This window comes from Chiloscyllium plagiosum, unplaced genomic scaffold, assembly GCF_037043375.1.
Source record: "Chiloscyllium plagiosum isolate Xiang-an unplaced genomic scaffold, Cpla_swu_hap1 HiC_scaffold_5, whole genome shotgun sequence".
Taxonomy (NCBI): Eukaryota; Metazoa; Chordata; class Chondrichthyes; order Orectolobiformes; family Hemiscylliidae; genus Chiloscyllium; species Chiloscyllium plagiosum.
The window spans coordinates 95,098,064-95,120,511 of NW_028270143.1; the positions used below are offsets into that span (position 1 = coordinate 95,098,064).

The 22,448-nt window shown below is 41.3% G+C and overlaps 1 protein-coding gene and 1 long non-coding RNA gene across 5 annotated transcripts in view; one reads left to right on the plus strand and one right to left on the minus strand.

The window, feature by feature from the left end:
- Window positions 1-7,282, minus strand: part of LOC122550075 (zinc finger protein 438-like) — a 269,065-nt gene extending 261,783 nt beyond the window's left edge. Inside the window, exon 1 of one of the 4 annotated variants that reach the window (XM_043690584.2) lies at window positions 7,057-7,282. In XM_043690584.2, the coding sequence (XP_043546519.2) occupies window positions 7,057-7,159 (103 nt within the window). In that variant the 5' untranslated portion in view covers window positions 7,160-7,282. Of the gene's footprint in view, window positions 1-5,593; window positions 5,631-7,012 lie in introns of those variants that run through there. The other 3 variants (XM_043690588.2, XM_043690587.2, XM_087987501.1) reach the window with 3 other exon arrangements.
- LOC122550077 (uncharacterized) overlaps window positions 6,454-22,448 on the plus strand; it is a 36,281-nt gene continuing 20,286 nt past the window's right edge. Inside the window, exon 1 of the long non-coding RNA XR_006311738.2 lies at window positions 6,454-6,557. This is a non-coding gene — a long non-coding RNA (uncharacterized LOC122550077). The remainder of the gene's footprint in view (window positions 6,558-22,448) is intronic.

Here is a 22,448-nt window from a genome sequence, read left to right on the forward strand (position 1 = left end):
TCACTAGCGGTGTTCCGCAAGGATCTGTTTTGGGACCATTGCTGTTTGTCATTTTTATAAATGACCTGGAGGAAGGGTTAGAAGGTTGGGTGAGCAAGTTTGCGGATGATACGAAAGTCGGAGGAGTTGTAGACAGTGAGGAAGGATGTGGCAGGTTACAGCTGGATATAGAGAAGCTGCAGAACTGGGCAGAAAGGTGGCAAATGGAGTTCAATGTAGCTAAGTGTGAGGTGATTCACTTTGGTAAGAGTAACAAAAAGATGGGGTACTGGGCTAATGGTCGGATACTTGGTAGTGTGGATGAGCAGAGGGATCTTGGTGTCCATGTACACAGATCTTTGAAAGTTGCCACCCAGGTAAATAGTGCGGTGAAGGAGGCAGATGGCGTACTGGCTTTTATTGGTAGAGGAATTGAGTTCCGGAGTCCTGAGGTCATGTTGCAGTTGTATAAGACTCTGGTGCGGCCACATCTGGAGTATTGTGTGCAGTTTTGGTCGCCATACTATAGGAAGGATGTGGAGGCACTGGAACGGGTGCAGAGGAGGTTTACCAGGATGTTGCCTGGTATGGTAGGAAGATCGTACGAGGAAAGGCTGAGGCACTTGGGGTTGTTTTCATTGGAGAAAAGAAGGTTTAGGGGTGACTTGATAGAGGTGTACAAGATGATTAGGGGTTTAGATAGGGTCGACAGTGAGAATCTTTTTCCACGTATGGAGTCAGCTATTACAAGGGGGCATAGCTTTAAATTAAGGGGTGGTAGGTATAGGACAGATGTTCGGGGTAGGTTCTTTACTCAGCGAGTCGTGAGTTCATGGAATGCCCTGCCAGTAGCAGTGGTGGACTCTCCCTCATTATGGGCATTTAAGCGGGCATTGGATAGGCATATGGAGGATAGTGGGCTAGTGTAGGTTAGGTGGGCTTGGATCGGCGCAACATCGAGGGCCGAAGGGCCTGTACTGCGCTGTATTCTTCTATGTTCTATGACTGCCTCATCATTTCCATGCCCCCCACCAGCCCACACCCTACTCCTAGCACTGCCCCATGCCACCACAGCAAGTGCAAAACCCGCACCCGCACCTCCCCACTCACTGCCATCCAAGGTCCCAAAGGATCCTTCCACATCAGACAGAAATTTACCTGTACCTCCACCAATGTTATCTATTGTATCCATTGCACCCTGATGCTCTACCTCGGGGAGACAGGACGCCTACTTGCAGATCATTTCAGAGAACATCTCTGGGAAACCCGCACCAACCAACCCCACCGCTCCATGGCTGAACAATCAACTGCCCGACCAACCCCACCAAGGACGTGCAGGTCCTGGGCCTCCTCCATCGTCAAACCCTTACCACCCGACACCTGGAAGAAAAACGCCTCATATTCTGCCTTGGGACCTTGCAAGCACACAGGATCAACGTGGATTTCAACAGCTTCCTCATTTCCCCTTCCCCCACATTATCCCAGTCCCAAGCCTCCAACTCGGCACCACCCTCCTGACCTGTCCATCACCTTTCCCATCTATCTGCTCCACCTTCCCTATCTATCGCATTCTCAGCTACCTCCACCACCCCAACTCAACCCCCTCCCATTTATCTCCCAGCAACCCTCGGCCCACAAGCCTCATTCCTGATGCCCGAAATGTTAATTCTCCTGCTCCTTGGATGCGGCTTGACCTGCCCAGCTTTTCCAGCACCACACACTCAACTCTCTCCAGCATCTGCAGTCCTCACTTTTTCTTAGAATAATGGTTGAAATGCAAACTCCCAAATAGAGAACTATGACCTTGAACTCACTTCATTTGCATGGTTCTGATGAAAAGTCACTGGACACAAAAAGTGAATTCTGTTGTCTCTGTCGATGCTACCGGGCCAACTGACTTACATTAGCACTTTCTGTTTTGTTTCTCATCACTGTGCCTTTTACACTTCACACATCTTTTCAAACTCTGAAACATATCGTGCAGTCAAACATCATTTTATTGCAGATGGAAAAATCACACAAATAAGTTTTCTCACACCCCCTCTCCCCACATGAAAATGTTCATTTTGTCTGAACTAGGGCTCTACAAAGTCTTGGAAAAGCCAGGTACTTTCCCACCTCTATCATGACTTTATTTGCCAGCTCTGTTCTTTCTGTATGGAGTTTGTACATACCGTGTTCTGGCCAATAGTGATAGTTTACTTAAAAACCAGGGCTGCAAAACCATCACATAAAAAGGAAAAGAAAAACAAGACCAGAGTTTAAACTAGTGTTAGGACCAGCAGGGAGTCTACATGACTCATCCCCAAAGAACTCATGACATTAATGGTCTCCAGGACAAGACCAGGTGGCTGGAGAATTCAATATCAATGTGTATTCGGACAGTAGGTGTTGTTTAGAAAAGAAAAGTATGTCTAGATTTCAGATGAATGATCCCAAGGTTGTAAATTGCAACATAGCTTGATAAAACTTGATCAAGAACATGGATCAAAAACAGCAAACAGAACTGCACAGTTAAAGACAAACCTTGTTGTCATTATAGCGCTCTGTTCATAATAACAGCTGACAATATTAATACTATATTAGTTACACTTATATCAATGGTTTGCACAAAACCACCTAGAAATCTGTGGGAGTTGATCTTCATTTTATTTCCATTAAATATATCAATAGAGTTTGGAAAAAAATGAAATTATACATAGACAAAATTATGAGAATAATTCCTGTTCTGTAGTTTAGTCATTTATCCACATTCAAAAAACAAAATTCCAATTAAACCATTGCTTCTTCGGTTTTTAATTACTGCTTAAATCAAATATTGAATTCTTTTCAATTTCAGATTTTTTTCATGATGCAGACCATTCCTCATTTGATCGCATTCACAACATCTCAGGGTAACTAGCCCAGAAATTTTCCTTTCCTCCAGGGACATGTCTAGCCTCTACTCATCAATTGACTTCAATAACCTAGACATATTTAGGCATTTCCCTTGCGGCAAATGACTGCACAAACACACACATAATCACTCCACTTTTTTTTAAATTATCTGCAAGACGAGGGCATCACTCCCAAAGCAAATTCTATTCATTGGTACAACTAATGAGCACTATTACATCCTGAGCCAGATATTAGATTTTCAGACTTAACTGAATTCCATTAGCACCGCATTCCAATATGTTCCTTCCTAGATTAGAACATAAATGAGCTAAAAATGTGTTGCTGGAAAAGCGCAGCAGGTCAGGCAGCATCCAAGGAACAGGAGAATCGACGTTTCGGGCATAAGCCTTTCTTCATAACTGGACCAGGTCCACAACATAAATGAACCAGGTACAACGTTACAGTATCTCAGTTTCAGTTTCAACATTATAACATTTAAAAGAATATATGAATATATATATGAATGTATATATGAATAGGAAAGTTTGAGGGATATGGCTGGGTGCTGACAGGTGAGACTAGACTGGGTTGGGATATCTGGTCGGCATGGACGAGTTGGACGGAAGGGTCTGTTTCCATACTGTACTACATTCTATATAAAAATAATTGCATTTAATTTCAGGTTTTTTTTGGAAAGGTTAATACCCAAAGAAAAAGTGAATACTGTGGAATTCAATTTTCAATCATTTCAAGCCCCAAAATCAATTACAGGAGTCAGGAAACACAGAAAAATGCCCTCTACTCTGCACCAGAGGCCACAATGCTGAGCCCAAAAGATCATTTCTACTGCACCAACGCTGTATTTCCCCACCCATTTTTTTTTTAAACAAAAACCATTTTAAATTAAATTGCTAATGTATGGCAATTGGCTGCAGCTTTGAGCAGCAAACCAACTCAACAGATCAAGACAGTCCAAAATAACGTCATACTGGATCCTTCCAAAGAAATTTTCCATCTCAGTAGCCATAGTTAATACCCAACCCATTCCATTACCCAGACCCCATAATTAGAGTTTGAATGAAAAATACTTATTACAGTGAATGAAAGCCAGTAGATTTATGATTCTACATAAATTCAGACATCTAAAATTAATGGGAGCACAAAAGGTGATAGAAAATAGAACATTACAGCGCAGTACAGAGCCTTCGGCCCTTGATGTTGCAAAGCAGATTGCAATGTATTCACTTAAGGTTTAAAACACTGAATAAATCCTCAAATTCCCTTGAAATTGTTTACATTAATGTTAATTGTTCTTATTCCCACTTTTCCTGAGCTACATTACCATTGTAGTTGAACTCTTCATGTACAAACTATAGGTTGTTCTGCTATAATATGCGTTTTGTCAACGCAAATTGGCTGTAACACAATGGATGAATGGGGGATGCAGCTTCTGAAGCACAACTTATAAAATATGTGTTGGCTGTAACACAATTAACTGAAAATGTGTTGCTGGAAAAGCGCAGCAGGTCAGGCAGCATCCAAGGAACAGGAGAATCGACGTTTCGGGCATAAGCCCTTCTTCAGGAATCTTGTAGAGGGAGGAAGAGAGCTTCTTCAAGGAAGGCATCCTTGCAAGAGGATTTGCAGTAGGTTAAAATCTTCGAGGAGAAAGTGAGGACTGCAGATGCTGGAGATCAGAGCTGAACGTGTTGCTGGAAAAGCGCAGCAGGTCAGGCAGCATCCAAGGTACGTCCGAAACGTCGATTCTCCTGTTCCTTGGATGCTGCCTGACCTGCTGCGCTTTTCCAGCAACACATTTTCAGCTCTGATCTCCAGCATCTGCAGTCCTCACTTTCTCCTGTAACAAAATTACATTGCCAACATTAAGTGCTACTTTTATTGTGCGATTCTTATAAAGTACAGGGTTGCACAAGAACTACCTGTAACTTCAAACACGATGCACAACAGCATTCAAGCTAAACTCTCCTTCGTGGACCCACTCAAGATATTTATGAACATATAAAACAAATGGCAAACATTGCTCTGCCATTCAATAAAATCACAACTGATCTGTTTATAGATCAGTCCTGACAACCTTTGCTATCACAGACTAAGAATCTTTCTTTAAGACATAAGAAATAGGAAGAGGAGGCAGTTTGGCCTTTCGAGCCTGCTCCACCATTCTAGAGGACCATGGCTGACCACACATTCCCTATATTCACTTTCCTGCCCTTTCCCCAAAACCCTTAGTTCCCCAATCCATTTCAGTCTTAAATCCTGAAGCTCCTTCCCTAACACCATTGAAAGTACCTACACCAAACAGACTGTAGTAAACTGAAGACGACAGTTCACCACCATATTTTCATGGGCAAAGATCAGTGATGAATGCCAGCCTGGCCAGTGAAGCCCAACTCCAAAGAATCAATAAAGTTCCACATCAACCTTGTCAAGGCCATTCAGGATACTTGCATCAAATCATCCCCCACTCTTCTAAAGTCCAGTGAAACACGCCTAGTGCGTCCAACCTATCCTCATACGTTAGTCCAAACATTTATTGTCCACAAACTGCTGCCAAAAATATCCTCTCAAACAAGCTGAATTTGCACAATACATAAATCAGATATATTTAAGAAATGCAATTGTTTTAGCCTAGTATATCTGTAAATCAACAGCTAAAATAAACAAAAGAACTACTAGCAGATCAATAGAAAATAAGTACATTTTAGCGATGATCAACCTTATGAGTTTTCTCTAATGCGTCACTCAGTAACCAACTGCTGTATGAACACACAAATTCAGGAAAAAGATTATTTGTGAACTTAAATTACATCAATACCAGTGATAAAATTGATACTCAAACTCTATATCACCCAGAATGGTGATCAGAATCTATGAACATGAAAATGCCACCAAATTATCTATCCCAAAAATCAAAGTGTATACACAGGTGACAGAAATATTGTTGCTAAATTCCAATCTGTGCTTAATATTCAGAAATAATTTGCAATATACAGTTAGAAAATTAACAGTGAGATAGAGTACAAATTTTCCAGCACCGCTCTAATCTAGACTATAAGTATTAGAACATCCTAACAAGGAATTAAATTATAAATAACTGATATAAGATGGTCGTTTATTTTTGAGATATTCACTTTTCATTGCTGGTAATAACACCCTCCACTTATATAATATAATTCTAAATTCAGAAAGGTAATTAAAAACGTGAGTATTATTTGGAAAGTTTTACGGTAGAGACAAGCATGCTTAGAGTATTTTATATATTCAAAGGTGGCGAATCAATGTTGAAAACAATTTCAAGTTCATCTTTATTTTGATATGTTGCATACATTAAGATTGCCCAACTTGAAAGAAGGGCCCAATACTTGGCAGATCTGCATTCATTTATCGTGAGTTCTTAAAAATTCATCCATTCCAGCGACTCCCCGTTGTCATTTTGCCTACCCCCATCGCCAATGTGTCAATGAATTTAAGCACAATAAGCCATTTATCTGTAATAAATGAGTTGTTGGCTCGGGGAGAGATAAGAACCCACACATCAGCTGCCTTCACAATGGAAAGGCTGTGTGTTGAGAGAAAAAAAACTGAGAGAAACCCTTTAGGAGACGAGACGCTGCAGAGCGGCTGCAGCTGCACGTCACACGCCCACGCTGGCCCGCAATGGAATAAAATGTTCGGGGTCGGTGAGTGCTGTAAACTCCAGCTTCTCCCTCCTCTGAGGAAACACACAGGAGGAGCCGGTCCGCGGGTCTGACAGACAGAGACAGCCCTGGGCCGGCCGTCCGCCCTAGGCCTTGCCTCCCAGTCCCGCGCCACAAGGCCCGCCTCACCGCGGCCACAACTGCCGGCCAACGGCAGGAAAATGTCCTGTCTGGCAGCAGACGAGCGCTTACCCCCGCCCTTCCCCTTCTCATTTTGGTTCAACAGAAATCGAAAGGGAAGCTCGGTCTTCAGAGAGAGGTAGATAGGCGACGCTACAAGAAGTGCAGGCAGGCCGAGCCGCTTGTTTCATTCCCGTTTTAATTTTCCCAAAACCGAAACCGCATCCTCGGCTAGGTCACAGCGAACATATTTATTCTTTATATCTTAAAAAAAAACAAAGAGTTCCGGCTCGGGCAAACTTCAGGAAGGTTCGTACCTTCTCTCTGATGGGGACAGGAGTTAAAATGCAATCGGACTAACCGTGTTTTCTCCTCGGGTTCGCCTGTTTTCTGTGCTTGCACCTTGAGGCATCCGCCATGATCGGCTCTAGCTGGGCGCCGCCATCTTGTTTCACTCCGTCCATGAACTCCAATGGGAAAGGAGCGGGGCGGCCCCCAGGCCGGGCCTAGGCTGCAACCAGCAGCCTGCTCCTATTCACTGGGCAGCATACACTTGACTGCACTTTGGAGCAACAACCCACCAGCACGCTTATTCAACCAAAGTGAGCATATTACTTTCGATTAATGAGTTTTTAGATCTTCGTGTGCTTCATTTCGGGGGAAAAATACAAGTGCTGGAAAAACTCAACGGATCTGCGCAGAGAGAACAAAAGTCAACGTCCTAAGTCCTGACGTTTACTTTTGCTCTCTCTGCACAGATGCTGCCAGACCTGGTGAGTTACTCTAGCACTTGTTTTTTTTTAAATCGTAAACATCCACATATCCTTAAAAAGCTTTACTCAAAATCAAAACAAGCAATCAGAAATTGCTGGGAAAATCCCAGTAATTTACAATTTTTTTAAAAAGTGCTGGAGAAACTCAGCAGTTCTGGCAGCATTTATAGAGAGGATAAGAGAGTTAACATTGAATCCAAAAGAATTGTTGACCTGGGCTTTTCAAACACTTTTTATTTCACATCTGCTTTAGCCCACATGTTTAGTGTACCATGAATTCCATACTATTGTGAAGAACAGACACGGGACTGAAAACATAATTTGCTTCCCCCCGTTCCTGTCAGGTTTCTCCAGCAATTTCTGTTGTTCGTGTTGAATTCTTTACTGTTCTGAATGGATGTTTGCTTGCTGTGCTGGAAGGTTCATTTTCAGATGTTTCATCACCATACTAAATAACAGAAGCACTGGTGTTATGACCCACTTTCTATTTGTGTTTAGGTTTCTTTGGGTTGCTGATGTCATTTCATTTCTTGTTCTTTTTCTCAGAGGGGTGGTAAATGGGGTCCAAGTCAATGTGTTTGTTGATTTTCAAAAAGAATCGGTACCCAATGAACACAGTCCACCAATTTCTCAACAACAAACCCAAACAGGCAGACAAAACGTATCCAAAAACCATAGCCACTCTCCCCTACACCAAAGATGTCCCAGAAATGACTGCTAGACTAGTCAGGTAGGAGAAAGTGAGGACTGCAGATGCTGGAGATCAGAGCTTAAAAATGTGTTGCTGGAAAAGCGCAGCAGGTCAGGCAGCATCAAAAGAGAAGGAGAATCGACGTTTGGGGCATAAGCCCTTAGCCTGCAAACCCACCAACACAGTAAAACAGCAGCTAATTAACTTAAAAGACCCTAAACAGACATAAAGCAAATTGAACTTCATTTACAAAATACTTTGCAAGAACTGTAACAAACACTAGATTGGACAAACAGGCAGAAAACCGCCACCAGAATACATGAACATCAACTAACCACAAAAAAATGACCCACTATCACGAGTATCCTTACAAACAGATGAGGAAGGACACCACTTTGACTGGGATAACACATCCATCCTAGGACAAGCCAAACAGAGACATGCATGAGAATTCCTAGAAACATGGCATTCCAACCTGAGGTCAATCAACAAACACATGGACTTGGACCCCATTTACCACCCTCTGAGAAAAAGAACATGAAATGATGTCACCACAGGAAATAACATCACTAACCCAAGGAAACCTAAACACATAAATAGAAACACCAGTGCTTCACCAGAGGCTCACTGATGATGTTACCGAGTATGGTGGTGAAACATCTGAAAATGAGCCTTTCAGCTCAGTGAGCAAACTTACATCCTGAACCTCAACTTGAGCTACAAATCTTCAGAAAACTCACTTCTTTACCGTTCTTTGTCAACCAGTAGAATATTTCTTAAATTACCGCTCTCTTCAGGCCTATCGTGGACTCTCCAAAAAAAGATTATTAGTTTTCTGGATACTGATGTAAGCATCTCAAAAGAAAAGTTACAGGAACATTAAACCTGTACTTTGTTTGTATGTTTTGTTCTTTCTTGGTGAAGAGACAGCTACAAAGTACTCATTTGGTACCTAACTGTACCCTCTAGCTCCATGTCCAGATCCCTTTTTGGTTCCTAATCAACCCATGTCTCCTCCATAGATTGGGATATAAATATTAAAGCGTTCACAACATTAAAGGACAGGAAGTTAGAAAAAGTTGCAGGGATGACTCTGCTTATGAACTCGAGCATTGTCACAATAGAGAAGGGTGACTAAATTTAGGGAAGCAGAATGTAGAAGCAGTTTTGAGTTTACATGAGACATAGTTATTTGTAGGAGTTGTTACAGGTTCAACAGCAATAACCACATGGGTACAATGTTAAAGAAAAAGTGGGAGATTGTCAGAAAGGTATGGTGATGAGCATGGGATATTTTTAATCTACATATACTTAGGAAAAATCAGGTGGGCAAAGATAGCCTAAATGAGAAGTTCATACTATGATTTCAGGATAGTTTCTTAGAACAGCACATTCTGGAGTCAACCAGAGAGCAGATTACACCAGACTTGGTATTTGTGAAATGAGATATGATTGATTAATTAATTAATGTTAGGTAGCATTGATCATCACAGAAACCCTTTGATGTGGCCAGAGGCCATTTGGCTCACCAAGTCTGCACCAGTCCTCTGAAGAGAATCCCACCCCAAACCCAGTCCAAGTCCTCCACGTTATTCCTGTAACCTCACATTTGCCATGGCTAACCTGCCCAGGTTCCACATCCATGGACACAGGCAATTTACCAATCCACTTATCCTGCATGTCTTTGGATTGTGGGAGGAAACCAAAGCACCCAGCGTACAGGGGGATAATGTGTAAACTCCACATAGATAGTCACCCAAGGCTGGAATTGAAGCTGTGTCCCTGGCTCTGTGAGGCTGTGCTAACTATTGAGCAATCATCGTGCCCATCATAATATGATTCATAATTTTTGATTTCAGGGAGAGAAGAGTGAGTTTGAGACTCGAATAATAAGCTTAAGTTCAATTATGAGAGCATGAAAGCAGAACGAGCTAAAGTGAACTGGCAAATTAGTTTAAGGGATAATTGAATAGAGATGCAGTGGGAGATGTTTAAGGGGATAGTTAGATATACACAGAATAAATACATTCCAAGAAGAAATAAACACTCCAAGGGGAGGACTCACCATTCATGGTTAATTAACATAATTAAATATAGTATCAAACTTAAATGATACAAGTATGTTTTTCCAGAAGATGAGACAGTATATTAAAAAAAAAGTGACTGAAAGATCAACAAGAAGGAAAAATTAGAGTACAGGAGAAAGCTAGTTAGAACTATAAAGACAAATAGTAAGAATTTCGATAGATAGTTTTAAAGAAAAAGGTTAACAAAGTGAGCTTATAGAAAGTAAGTCTGGGGAATTAATAGTGAAAATGAGATGTCAGATGAACTGGTATTTTGCATAAGTCTCGACTGAATGAGATGCTGCCATCAAGCCAAAAAGATGTTTTACATACCACACAAATGAATAATGTGGTAGATGAGCTCCAGTGTGAAGCCAGATACATAGCTACAAATCCCAATGACTAATGGATCATATTAAACAACACCACTGGCAGCTGGCAACATGCCATTCATGTTCAACTGGCCTCAAAAATATATCCATCATTCGGTGTGATTCTGCTACTGGAGATCATTTATTAAATAATGCAGACTATGCTAAGAGTTGCAATGAAAACAAATTCAAAATTGTCAACTAGGCCCACTGTGTAATGCATTTGTGTGTTCATGAAGCTACACATAAAAGTGCTCAGGAACCTGTAGGCAAAAAAAAAGTATATGCATTACACTTTTTTCAAAACTGCTGTAAAACCATGGCAACACTTTGACCAATCAGAATCTACCTGCCTACTCTGAGAATTAATGTTGGCAGTTAACTGCTTTTGCTGCATCTCCATCCCCATGATGGCCCAACCAATTAGCATCCTCCGCTCATCCTGAATAAAACTGGGTCTTTTTTTATCAAGTCTATTTCTTGCATCCTCATTCTGATTCTCGAACAGACTCATAGAATCCATTATGAGCAGAAATAGGCCATTTGGCTGATCGAGACTGCACCAACATTCTGAAGACCATCCCACTAAGAACCATGCCCCAGCCTATTCTCATAACCTGACATTTACCAAGGCTAATCCATCCAGCCTGCACATTCTTGGACACTACAGACAATTTAGCATGGCCAATCCACTCACTGTGCACATTGTTGGACTGTGTGAAGAAACCAGAGAAGCTGGCGGAAGCCCAGGCAGAGATGGGGAGAATGTACAAACAGAGAGTCATCCAAGGCTGAAATCGAACCTGGGTCTCTGGCACTGTGAGGCAGCAGTGCCAACCACCATGGCGCCGTGATGAATGCAAGAAAAAATAAATTCAATTTCAGTTCTCCTCTTAGCAGTTCTGAGTATTCCTGAGTGTGAAAAGTAATATGATGATAACCAATTTAGGATTATAAGTCAGATTCATAGTGGTGCACTTGTGTGTACTAGAATCTAGGTGAAAGTGAGCACTGCAGATGCTGGAGATTAGAGTTGAGAGTGTGGTACTGGAAAAGCACAGCAGGTCAGGCAGCATCTGAGGAGCTGGAGAATTGACATTCCAGCATCAGGTCAGGAATGATGAAGGGCTTTTGCCCGAAACATTGATTCTCCTGCTCCTCCGATGTTGTCTGACCTGCTGTGCTTTTTCAACACCACACTCTGTACTGGAAGCTACATATATTAATACACAGAACCTTGTTTGGTGCAGACAGAAAAATATGTACACAGACTGCATCTATTTCAACTCATCAAAATAGATGACAATGATATCCTGGCTCATTTCTCATGCAGTGCTCTGACCAGTCAACTTGCCAAGTTTAAAATTTAAACAAAGCCTGAGAGCTAACTGTCAATCAGCATTAATGGGTGCATTTTCCATGGCAAAGCCACTGCTAATTGGTGCTTACTTGTTCACCAATCAAAAATCTCACACAATATAAAAGAAAAAAATATAAATATTGATCTACCCTTGAATTGGTATTCTTGCACAATGTCCAGATGAGTGCAAGATGAAAAGCTTTGACAAAGTGTTTATCAGCAATACTCAAATGACAATTAATATTGGATACATGAGACCCATTATTAATTCACAAAATGACTGTGCAGAGAGCAGGCAAAAAATATGAACACTTCTGCTTGCATAAGCTTCAGGAATACAACAGCTTCACTTTATAAATGGGAATGCATAGCCCAGAGTACACATCTAGTACCTCTTCCATCTCACAGTGGCATCCTCCCACTTATTCCCATAAATTCAAACTTTATTTACAGCCATGTTGATTGACATGGACACTGTGAACCTGCAGTAACAGCCCATCCATCTCCACCTTCCTTTTGTCATCCTTGAGCACCTGTCATTTTCCTGAAACCTCATAATATCACCTTGCCCTTTCCTCAAGTCATTCTGGAGCCACTAATCAGTACCCTTGATCAATAGTGAATGAGCTGAAAATGTGTTGCTGGAAAAGCGCAGCAGGTCAGGCAGCATCCAAAGAGCAGGAGAATCGATGTTTCGGGCATGAGCCCGTCTTCAGGAGTGAATGATCCTTGACTCTCTTACCCTCAATACTCAATCATTCTGTGTCAACCTGGAGCCTCCCTCCTTATCCTTGACCAGCCTCAGTATCACTTTACTGTCCCAGCAACTATGGATTCTGCCCTATAGATTTAAATATGGCTCTGTTTGGATACCTTGGCCTTCCTCTGGCCTGCATGTTCATGCCTTGATCTGCTTTACTGTTTTTATTTCAAAATTCCAGCATTGGGCTGTCTTACTTCTGCTAATACCATAAATTGGTTATTCTGTTTAGGTTAGAAAAGAAGTTCTGTGAATATGAATTTTATTTAAATTCATTTTGAGATGTAGGTTTTGCTGACTCAGCCTATTGCTTTTCTAATGTGACCGCTGCCAAGACATTCCTGGTGATATTGCAGCTTGAAGGCTTAAATTTAAATTGATTGATCACATATTTGGCTGATTTTGCTTACTTTATTTTGAATGGATGTATCTTGCATTACTTTTATGACTTTAACATGGTATGCCATTCTCAGCTACAACAACACTCAAGAAGCTTAACATCACCCAAGACAAAGCAATCTTGTTTGTATCTGAGAGCAGATATCATTGGAATACCAGTATGTATAATCTAAAGAACAGGCTGCAAGAGCTGACAAAGCATGGTTTAACAGCATCTTATTAGAATCCAAGCAATATAATAACAGAAAGATGCCATTCTATTATTTCTATTATTCTATAATTCAGTTAGATCATGGTTGATATGTAATTCATTTATCTACCTTCATTCTCCTTCCAGCCTCATTGTCTCCATTGCCAAGAGATACACAATCTCCTGCAGGTTTCCCATAATTAGGAAGAAAAGAACAGCAATAGGCCATTCACCTCGTTCAAGCCTGACATGCCATTCAATACAATCATGGATAATTGAAAACTTCAAACACACCGTCTGAATTGGGACATATATCACTTTTCCCACATTGCCGCAAGGCCAAAATCTTGGAACTTCAAAATAAATATTTGTGGATGCATCATTAACATGGTTGAAGGATAATGACTGCCTTTAGCTTCTCAAAACAAATGGAGACAAGCGTTGCTAACATGGGGTAAAACCTGAAAACAAATATTAAGTTTTTGTATCTTCCATTCCCATGATATTAGTTTAAATGAGATGTTTGTTGTAGTGGCAAACATTTCTTCCACTACAGAGAAACATATGAAATTGCAGGCAGGAAAAGGACAAATTGCCGATCATGCCTGCCCCACATGATTATGGCTAGAGGATTGTGGTCCAACAATTCTTCCAATGACTTCCCATCCTCCCCCACAGTCATTTAATCACAAGGAGAGATCTAGTACTGGAACTAAAATTATTAGACAACTTATGAAACAGAAATTCCCACTCATCCTGTGTTAAATGCCAGGTCTGACAGAGTAGCAAAATTCCTGATATTTTATGATTCGAAAAGCAAAAGAAACTTATTATTTCTAAGTTAGTTTTTGTTCAGTTCAATTTTTCAACAGTTATCACAAATTTATTTCAATAATATTAGCCTGGAGGCCCCAGTTTCCCAGGACAGGCTCCTGATGGCTCCTACAAGTATTCTGATTAGTGACATGGGACTGCTTTGAAGCCTGTTTGGCAAAGTCCAGACTGGAATTGAAGCATTCCCATGGGTACTTGCTTGGTTTCACTTGGACTAGTATTTCCATAATAGAGTGCCAGAAGAGGAAATTACATCACTAAATCCTGACATGCAAAAGTAAATGCATCCCATCTTTTGGACTGCGTAATCCTGGCATTATTTACTTTTCTGTTTTGGAGCTGTTGCTACATTGTCCACAGACTTTCACTGGAATTGAATTAGAGATTTTCTCTGCGGTAACTTGAATAGAATATCAATACAAATTAAGTGAGAATCAACTTTCATATTTTAGCAGCAGTTTTGCAGGTCCTGAAATTCAGAGTGGCTCTCATCTCCCACTTCATTAACATTAGTTGTAGCTAGTCTGCCATTTTTGGTAAGCCAAAGAATAGGAAAAACTCCATTGAAACTGAGGACCCTAAAGTGTAACTTGAAGCATATTTTTGCACTTCAAGCTTAAAACCATGCATATAAATGCTTCAGAGAGAGAGGGAGGGAGAAACTTGTTAGAAAGTTTCAAACTCAAACAAATGATTGTTTTGGAGATGGCATACCAACAAACAAATCCAAAAATAAGTGCAAAATACTTTCACACAATACTTTCAAAAAACTTATTTTTAGTTAAAATTTGCTAATGGAAAATTCAACTTCTTAAGGATTACTTTGCAATTTTGATAGGCTGAATAAGAGAGTCACTTGCTGATATTCCAAGTGTAGTTCCAGCGTTTACAGCATTTAACTTCTGCAGAAACAAGAGACTTGAAATGAAGTCATACATACAGTTGGCCAAAACAGGTGGCACTGCACAGAAATTCTCATTGCCTGGAGACACACTACAGATCAGAGACTCTGGTATTTCTGCAGACTGATATTGATATTGTGCCAACTTAACTTGGTGCTAGTATAAGCACCACAGCAGGAGTTCAAGGTGGGGGTGGGGTGAATGAATTCGTATTGATTGTTACTATAGACTACAGGTTTAGACAGCAAACCTCCTAAAGAGGGAGGCAAGCTTTCTTCCAGAATTGAGCCTCTTGCATAAAATAAATATTGCAACTCTGCGATATTACCACGCAGATCAGGTTCACTAATCAATGCATTGTTGAGCCTGAAATCTGACTGAAATAGCTTTACAGCAGACAGCATAAGATCTGTACTAAGTACTAATGGTGTATGTATTGTAGCTAAATTCAATATTCACAGGTTCAATCCTTTGACTGAGATCATTTAATGCAATATATGGCCAACTGAAATTGTCTACTGCAAACTGTTCTCTCCTTCCCCTGCACATGTGTCTCAATTATTCTATTTTTGTTCAATAATTGGATACAACTTCTTGATACATCAGAAAGCTAAATAAATACATCTGTTTCTGAATAAACCCAGTATGGAATCTACTCTGAAGTGAGCAGTACTGCATGCAACTGATACCACTATAATTATAATATTAGAAATAACGCAAACAGATCCTTGGTCTACAACTAATGTAAATGCACCTCTACACGTCTCCTGGCAAACAGATAAGTTATTTTAGAGACAGTGAAGGCCTCTCCTCTGTTGTCCAGTTAAATATGATTGTACTTGGCTGGTATCATCCTCATCTATTCAGTTATAGCCAGAGGATTTCATGCACCTACATTCCAGTCCTTGGAACCCCATAAGGATTGATCCATGACACTCTGCTATTCCAATAAAAAACACTGGTGATATCATTAAATAGTACATCAGCATCCACATTTTAAAAAATTCAGTTTTGGAGGTTTACAAGCAGTTGATAACACAAAGCCATAAGTGGGTGGAATGGGTGACAATGAGTGTTGACAGTGCACAGCTCAACCTCATTATCACCCATTTCGCCCTGTATTATCAGACTCCTTGTAAACCTCCAAGACTGAATATATGAAATGTGCCCCAATGAAGTATTCAGATAATTGATAACACCATATTTGGAAGAAAGTGGGAGGAAGTAAGGACTGCAAATGCTGGAGATCATAGTTGAAGAGTGTGGTGCTGGAAAAGCACAGCCGGTCAGGCAGCATCCGAGGAGCAGAAGAATTGACAGTTCGAGCATAAGCTCTTCATCAGGAATGAGGAGTGGCCCAAGGGGGCTGAGAGATAAATGGAGAACATTGTATTTGGCCCCATTAAAAACTCTGCTGTCTCATCAATGATTCCATTTTCCTCTCAGTCCACTGTCTCAGGCTAAACAAGTTTGTTCACAACCTTGTCACTTTAATTGACCCTGAGAGAGGTGACTGACCTTCTCTCTTTTTCATCTCTGGGACCACCTATTTTCACTTTAGCCTGCATCTTCCTCTGCCTCGGCCTATATGCTTGTGAAACACTCAACCATATTTCCATTAACTTATGACTGGACTATTTCAATGCTCTTCTGGGCAGCAACCCACTTTCCATCCTCCATAATCTTGAGTTTACCAAAAGCTCTGCCATATTTATCCAAACTTGCATTAAAATCGAAGCACTCATCAATACCACAAGCATGTGAGTCTGGGTGGCATGGTGGTTCTGTGGTTAGCACTGCTGCCCTCACAGTGCCAGAGACCTGGGTTCAACTCTAACTTTGGGCGACTGTCTGTGTGGAGTTTGTACATTCTCCCCATGTCTGTGTCTGTGTGGGTGTGCTCTGGTTTCCTCCCACAGTCCAATGATGTGCAGGTTAGGTGAGTTGGCCATGCTAAATTGTCCATAGTGTTCAGGGATGTGTTGGTTAGGTGCATTCGTCTGGAGAAATGTAGGAAGAGGAATGGTCTGGCTGGTTTACCCTGGAGGGTTGTTGTAGACTTGCTGGGCCAAATGGCCTGTTTTCACATTGTAGGGATTCTTTGAAACATCTTAATTTTAAAATTTGCAGATTTGCTTTCAAACCTTTCCACTGTTTACACTTTCCAGCTTCCATCACCCTCTCCAGCCCTTTAATCCTCTGACAACTCAGCATTGCTCCAATGTTGGCTTCTTTTGCATCTCTGACTCCCTTTGTCATAACATTGGGAGGCATGTCTTTGGTTGCCTCAACTCTAACTTGTAGAAGTTCCTCCTTAATATATTTCTAACTGTCATATTCTTTGATGCAGTCGATAAAACCTATCTCTTTTACCCAGATTTTGATCCCCACCCTCACATCTCATTTGATTTGGATTTAGCTTAACTTCTGTGAAGCACTTTCAGACATTTGACTACATTAAAGAAGCTGCTGTAGTTGTGATTTTTCTATCCCTTCATTTGCATCATGAGCAGCTGTTCACCTTCTCTATAACCCCATCCACCTTTCATAGAACACAGAACAGTACAGCACAGGATGTACATGGCCCACCATGTCTGCACCAACCATGATGCATCTGCCTGCATATGGTCATATAGAGTCATATGCACAGAAACAGACCCTTCAGTTCAACCAGTCCATGCCAAACATTAACTCAAACAAAATCTGTCTCACTAGTCTCCTCCTGGCCCATATCCCTCTAAACCTTTCCAATTCATGTATTTATCCAAATGTCTTTTAAATGTTGTAATTATACCCACTTCCTCAGAAAGTTCTTTCCGTATGTGAAAATATATCTCTATTCCCTGCCTGTTCATATGTCTGTCTAAATGCCTCTTAAACATTGCTATCTTATTTGTTTCTACTATCTCCCCTGGCAGTGTGTTCCAGGCTCCTACCAAACTAGTGTCAAACTTGCCTTACATATCTCCTTCAAACCTCCCTTCCTCAGCTTGAAGTTATGCCCCTTATTACTTCACATTTTCACCCCAGGTAAGAGATTCTGACTACCTATCCTACCCTTGTCCTTCATAATTTTATGTACTTCTATTAGGCTATCCTCAACTTCTGGTGTTCAAGTGAAACCAACCCAAGATTGTCCAAACTCTCCTGATAGCTAATTAGCTCCAATCCAGGCAATATCCTGGTATACCTATTTTGCACCCTCTCCAAAGCCTCCACATCCTTCCGATAGTGTGGCGATCAGAACTGCACACGATACTCGAAATGTGACCTAACTAAAGTTTTACACAGTTGCAACATAATTTAACCACTTTTATGTTCAATGCCCTGACAAATGAAGACAAGCATGCTGTTTGCCTTCTTTACCTCTTTATCCACTTATGTTGCCTCTTTCAGGGAGCCATGGACTTGTACACAATATCCACCTGGATATCAATACTCCTAAGAATCATGCCATTTACTTTATATGTACCTCTTGCATTTGACTTCCCAAAATGCATCACCTCACACTTTTCTGGATTAAATTCCATTTGCCAATTCTCTGCTAGCTTTTCAACTGATCGATATCCTACTCTATCCTTTGACAAAATTTCTTACTGTCCACAGCTCCATCAATTTTCGTGTTATCTACAAAATTACAAAACAGACCACCTACATTTTCATCCAAATCATTTAGATATATATTACAAACAACAGAGGTCCCAGCACTGAACCTTGCAGCACACCACTGATCACAGACCTCCAGTCAGAAAAACATCCCTCCTCTCTGTCTTCTATGACCAAGCCAATTTTGTATCCAATTTACTAACTCACCTTGTGACTTAACCTTCTGAACCAGCCATCATGAGGGACCTTGTCAAATGCTTTCATAAAGTCCATGTAGACAACATCCACTGTCCTACCTTAATTTAACCCACAATTCCCCATATATAATCCATTCTCTACATTGCTCCCATTCACTTAACTACCACTTTGGAAGCTCTTGCTGCCCCCTTCACAACTTTTATTCCTACCTAATGTATTGTCAGAAAGTTTTAACACATTAGGTACTGTCTGGTTACATTATCTATTAATATAGATTGGTAATAACTAATATTCCAGCGTGATCCTTGAAGCATTTCATTTGTCATAATCTTCCAACTTGAAATGCCCATTTATTTCTATTCTTTGCTTGCTGTCCATTAACCAATCCACTATCCCTGTTAATAAATTCCCACCAACACCTTCTAAATTAACCTTGTATTATGAGGTAATTATGCACTTTTTTGTTGTCACAAGTACGTAAAAAGATACAGTGAAAAGTGTTTTGTTACCTCAATCCAGCAGCATTTTGAGTTACAAAAATAATAAAAATAAATTACATAAGTAGAGTTCATCTTCTGTACAAGAGGCCTTCAAACATGGCTCCAGCACTTCTCCAAGGTCTCTGCAAGATGTCACGGGCCTCAAGGAATCCCACGCTTCAGGCCTCCTGCAGCCAGGAGGCCCCGCTCCAGGCAGTTCCACTGCCACAGCGACTCCCTATCACCATCAACAGTCCCCATTCTGAGCTCCACCGCTGAGCTTCAAGTGACGACCCACTCAGTCAATGCTTCAGGCCTACTGCAGCCAGGGGTCCTCACACCAGGCACTGCCACCCCTGCAGACGAAGACCAGTTGGGTCCCTGAGTCCTTGCACCAGATCTGACATAGACAGGAGTCCTCGCTTCTGCTACCACCATTGCTGCAGCCAACAACCCACCGAGTCCACGCTCCATATCCCCTCATCCAGGAGTCCTTGCTCCGGGCACTGCCACCGCTGCAACTGACAACACGCTGAGCCCATGCTCCAGTTTCACCATAACATCAGAAGATGAAGAAAAGAAGAGAAAGAGAAGAATGAGACCAGCCAAAATTGGATGAGCTCAGGAACGTGAACACTATCTACAGTGCCGGCACTGTTGTCTTGGATTGAATAACTCAGGGAATCCAACTATATTCCTCCCACAGTCCAAAGTTGTGCAGGTCAGGTGGCTTGGCCATGCTAAATTGCCCATAGTGTTAGGTGCATTAGTCAGAGGGAAATGGGTCTGGGTGGGTTGCTCTTCAGCGTGTTGGTGTGGACCTGTTGGGCTGAAGGGCCTGTTTCCACTCTGTAGGGAATCTAATCTAATCAAACCTTATCTACTCTTTACCTTTCGTCTGCCGACTGGTTACAAAATCAATGAATACTAATAAATTTGTCAAGTATGACTTTTCATTCAAAAGAAACAGATGACCTTATCTGATCATATTGTGATTTTCCCAGTATATTTTTAAGATTTCCTTAACAATGCATTCCAGTATTTTCCTGACAATTGGTGTGTAGAATGTGGTTTCCCTCCCTTCTTTCTTCAATCATGATGTCAGGTTTATTAATTTCCAATCTGCTGAATCTAGGGAATTTTGGAAAATTATAATATAGTATTCACTTTTCCTGCGGCTTTTTCTTTTCAAAAAGAAAAGTTGTTACTGTGTAGTCTGTTAAATACAAGATATTTATTAAATTTCAGTCCCTTCCATTTCTCCAGCATTTTTGCTTTGATGATATGCATTACCAGTTTTTCATTCTTATTCACTCCTGTTACTTCCTCTTTCTGGAACTGGGAGGCAGAGTCTGAGAATTAAGTTTGGACCAGTCATAGAGTCATAGAGATGTACAGCACGGAAACAGATCCTTCGGTCCAACTCGTCCATACCAACCAGATATCCCAACCCGATCTACTCCCAACGCCAGCACCTGGCGCACATCCCTCCAAACTCTTCCTATTCATATACCCATCCAGGTACCGTTTAAATGTTGCAATTGTACTAGCCTCCACCACTTCCTCTGGCAGCTCATTCCACACACGTACCACCCTCTGCATGAAAAAGTTGCCCCTCTGGTCTCTTTTATATCTTTCCCCTCTAGATCTGGACTACCCACCCCAGGGAAAAGACCTTGTCTATTTACCCTATCCATGCCCCAGCCTGTTCAGACGCTCCCTATAGATCAAATCCTCCAACCCTAACAACATCCTTGCAAATCTTTTCTGAACCCTTTCAGGTTTCACAACATCTTTCTGGTAGGAAGAAGACCAGAATTGCACGCAATATTCCAACAGTGGCCTAACCAATGTCCTGTACAGCCGCAACATGACCTCTCAACTCCTGTACTCAATACTCTGACCAATAAAGGAAAGCATACCAAACGCCTTCTTCGCTATCCTATCTACCTGCGACTCCACTTTCAAGGAGCTATGAACCTGCACTCCAAGGTCTCTTTGTTCAGCAACACTCCCTAGGACCTTACCATTAAGTGTATAAGTCCTGCTAAGATTTGCTTTCCCAAAATGCAGCACCTGGCATTTATCTGAATTAAACTCCATCTGCCACTTCTCAGCCCATTGGCCCATCTGGTCAAGATCCTGTTGTAATCTGAGGTAACCCTCTTCGCTGTCCACTACACCTCCAATTTTGGTGCCATTTGCAAACTTACTAACTGTGCCTTTTATGCTCGCATCCAAATCATTTATGTAAATGACAAAAAGTAGTGGACCCAGCACCAATCCTTGTGGCACTCCACTGGTCACAGGCCTCCAATCTGAAAAACAACCCTCCACCACCACCCTCTGTCTTCTACCTTTGAGCCAGTTCTGTATCCAAATGGCTAGTTCTCCCTGTATTCCATGAGATCTAACCTTGCTAATCAGTCTCCCATGGGGAACCTTGTCGAACGCCTTACTGAAGTCCATATAGATCACATCTACTGCTCTGCCCTCATCAATCTTCTTTGTTACTTCTTCAAAAAACTCAATCAAGTTTGTGAGACATGATTTCCCACGCACAAAGCCATGTTGACTATCCCTAATCAGTCCTTGCTTTTCCAAATACATGTACATCCTGTCCCTCAGGATTCCCTCCAACAACTTGCCCACCATCGACGTCAGGCTCACTGGCCCTCTTCTGTGTTGTACCTTTCTATATTCTATGTTATATGCACCATGTCAACTTGATGCTCCCATCCATTCCAAATTCCTTTCCATCTGTGAGCTATCCTTCACACTGGCACTGAACAGGCAACACAATCCTTGGAACTCCCAGTTGTGTCTGTAGAGAGTAGTATCAATCTCCTGACTTTATTGTCCTCTGTTACTGTTGTATATATAACAAGGACAGACATTGTAAGTCTGACAAAGTCAATGAAAGGACATGGAAGGCTTCGAGTAGCTCTGATAGCAATACTCATTCAGTATATCTATAATTGACAATAGTGCATGAAACATTGTATTGATTATTTTACCTGATTTTGGGATGTTTATTAGTTAGACCAAAGAAGTGGATTGCCAACATCCAAGACAAGCCAGAACATGCCGCTAACAGTTGCCACAACAACTACCACACTCCTTT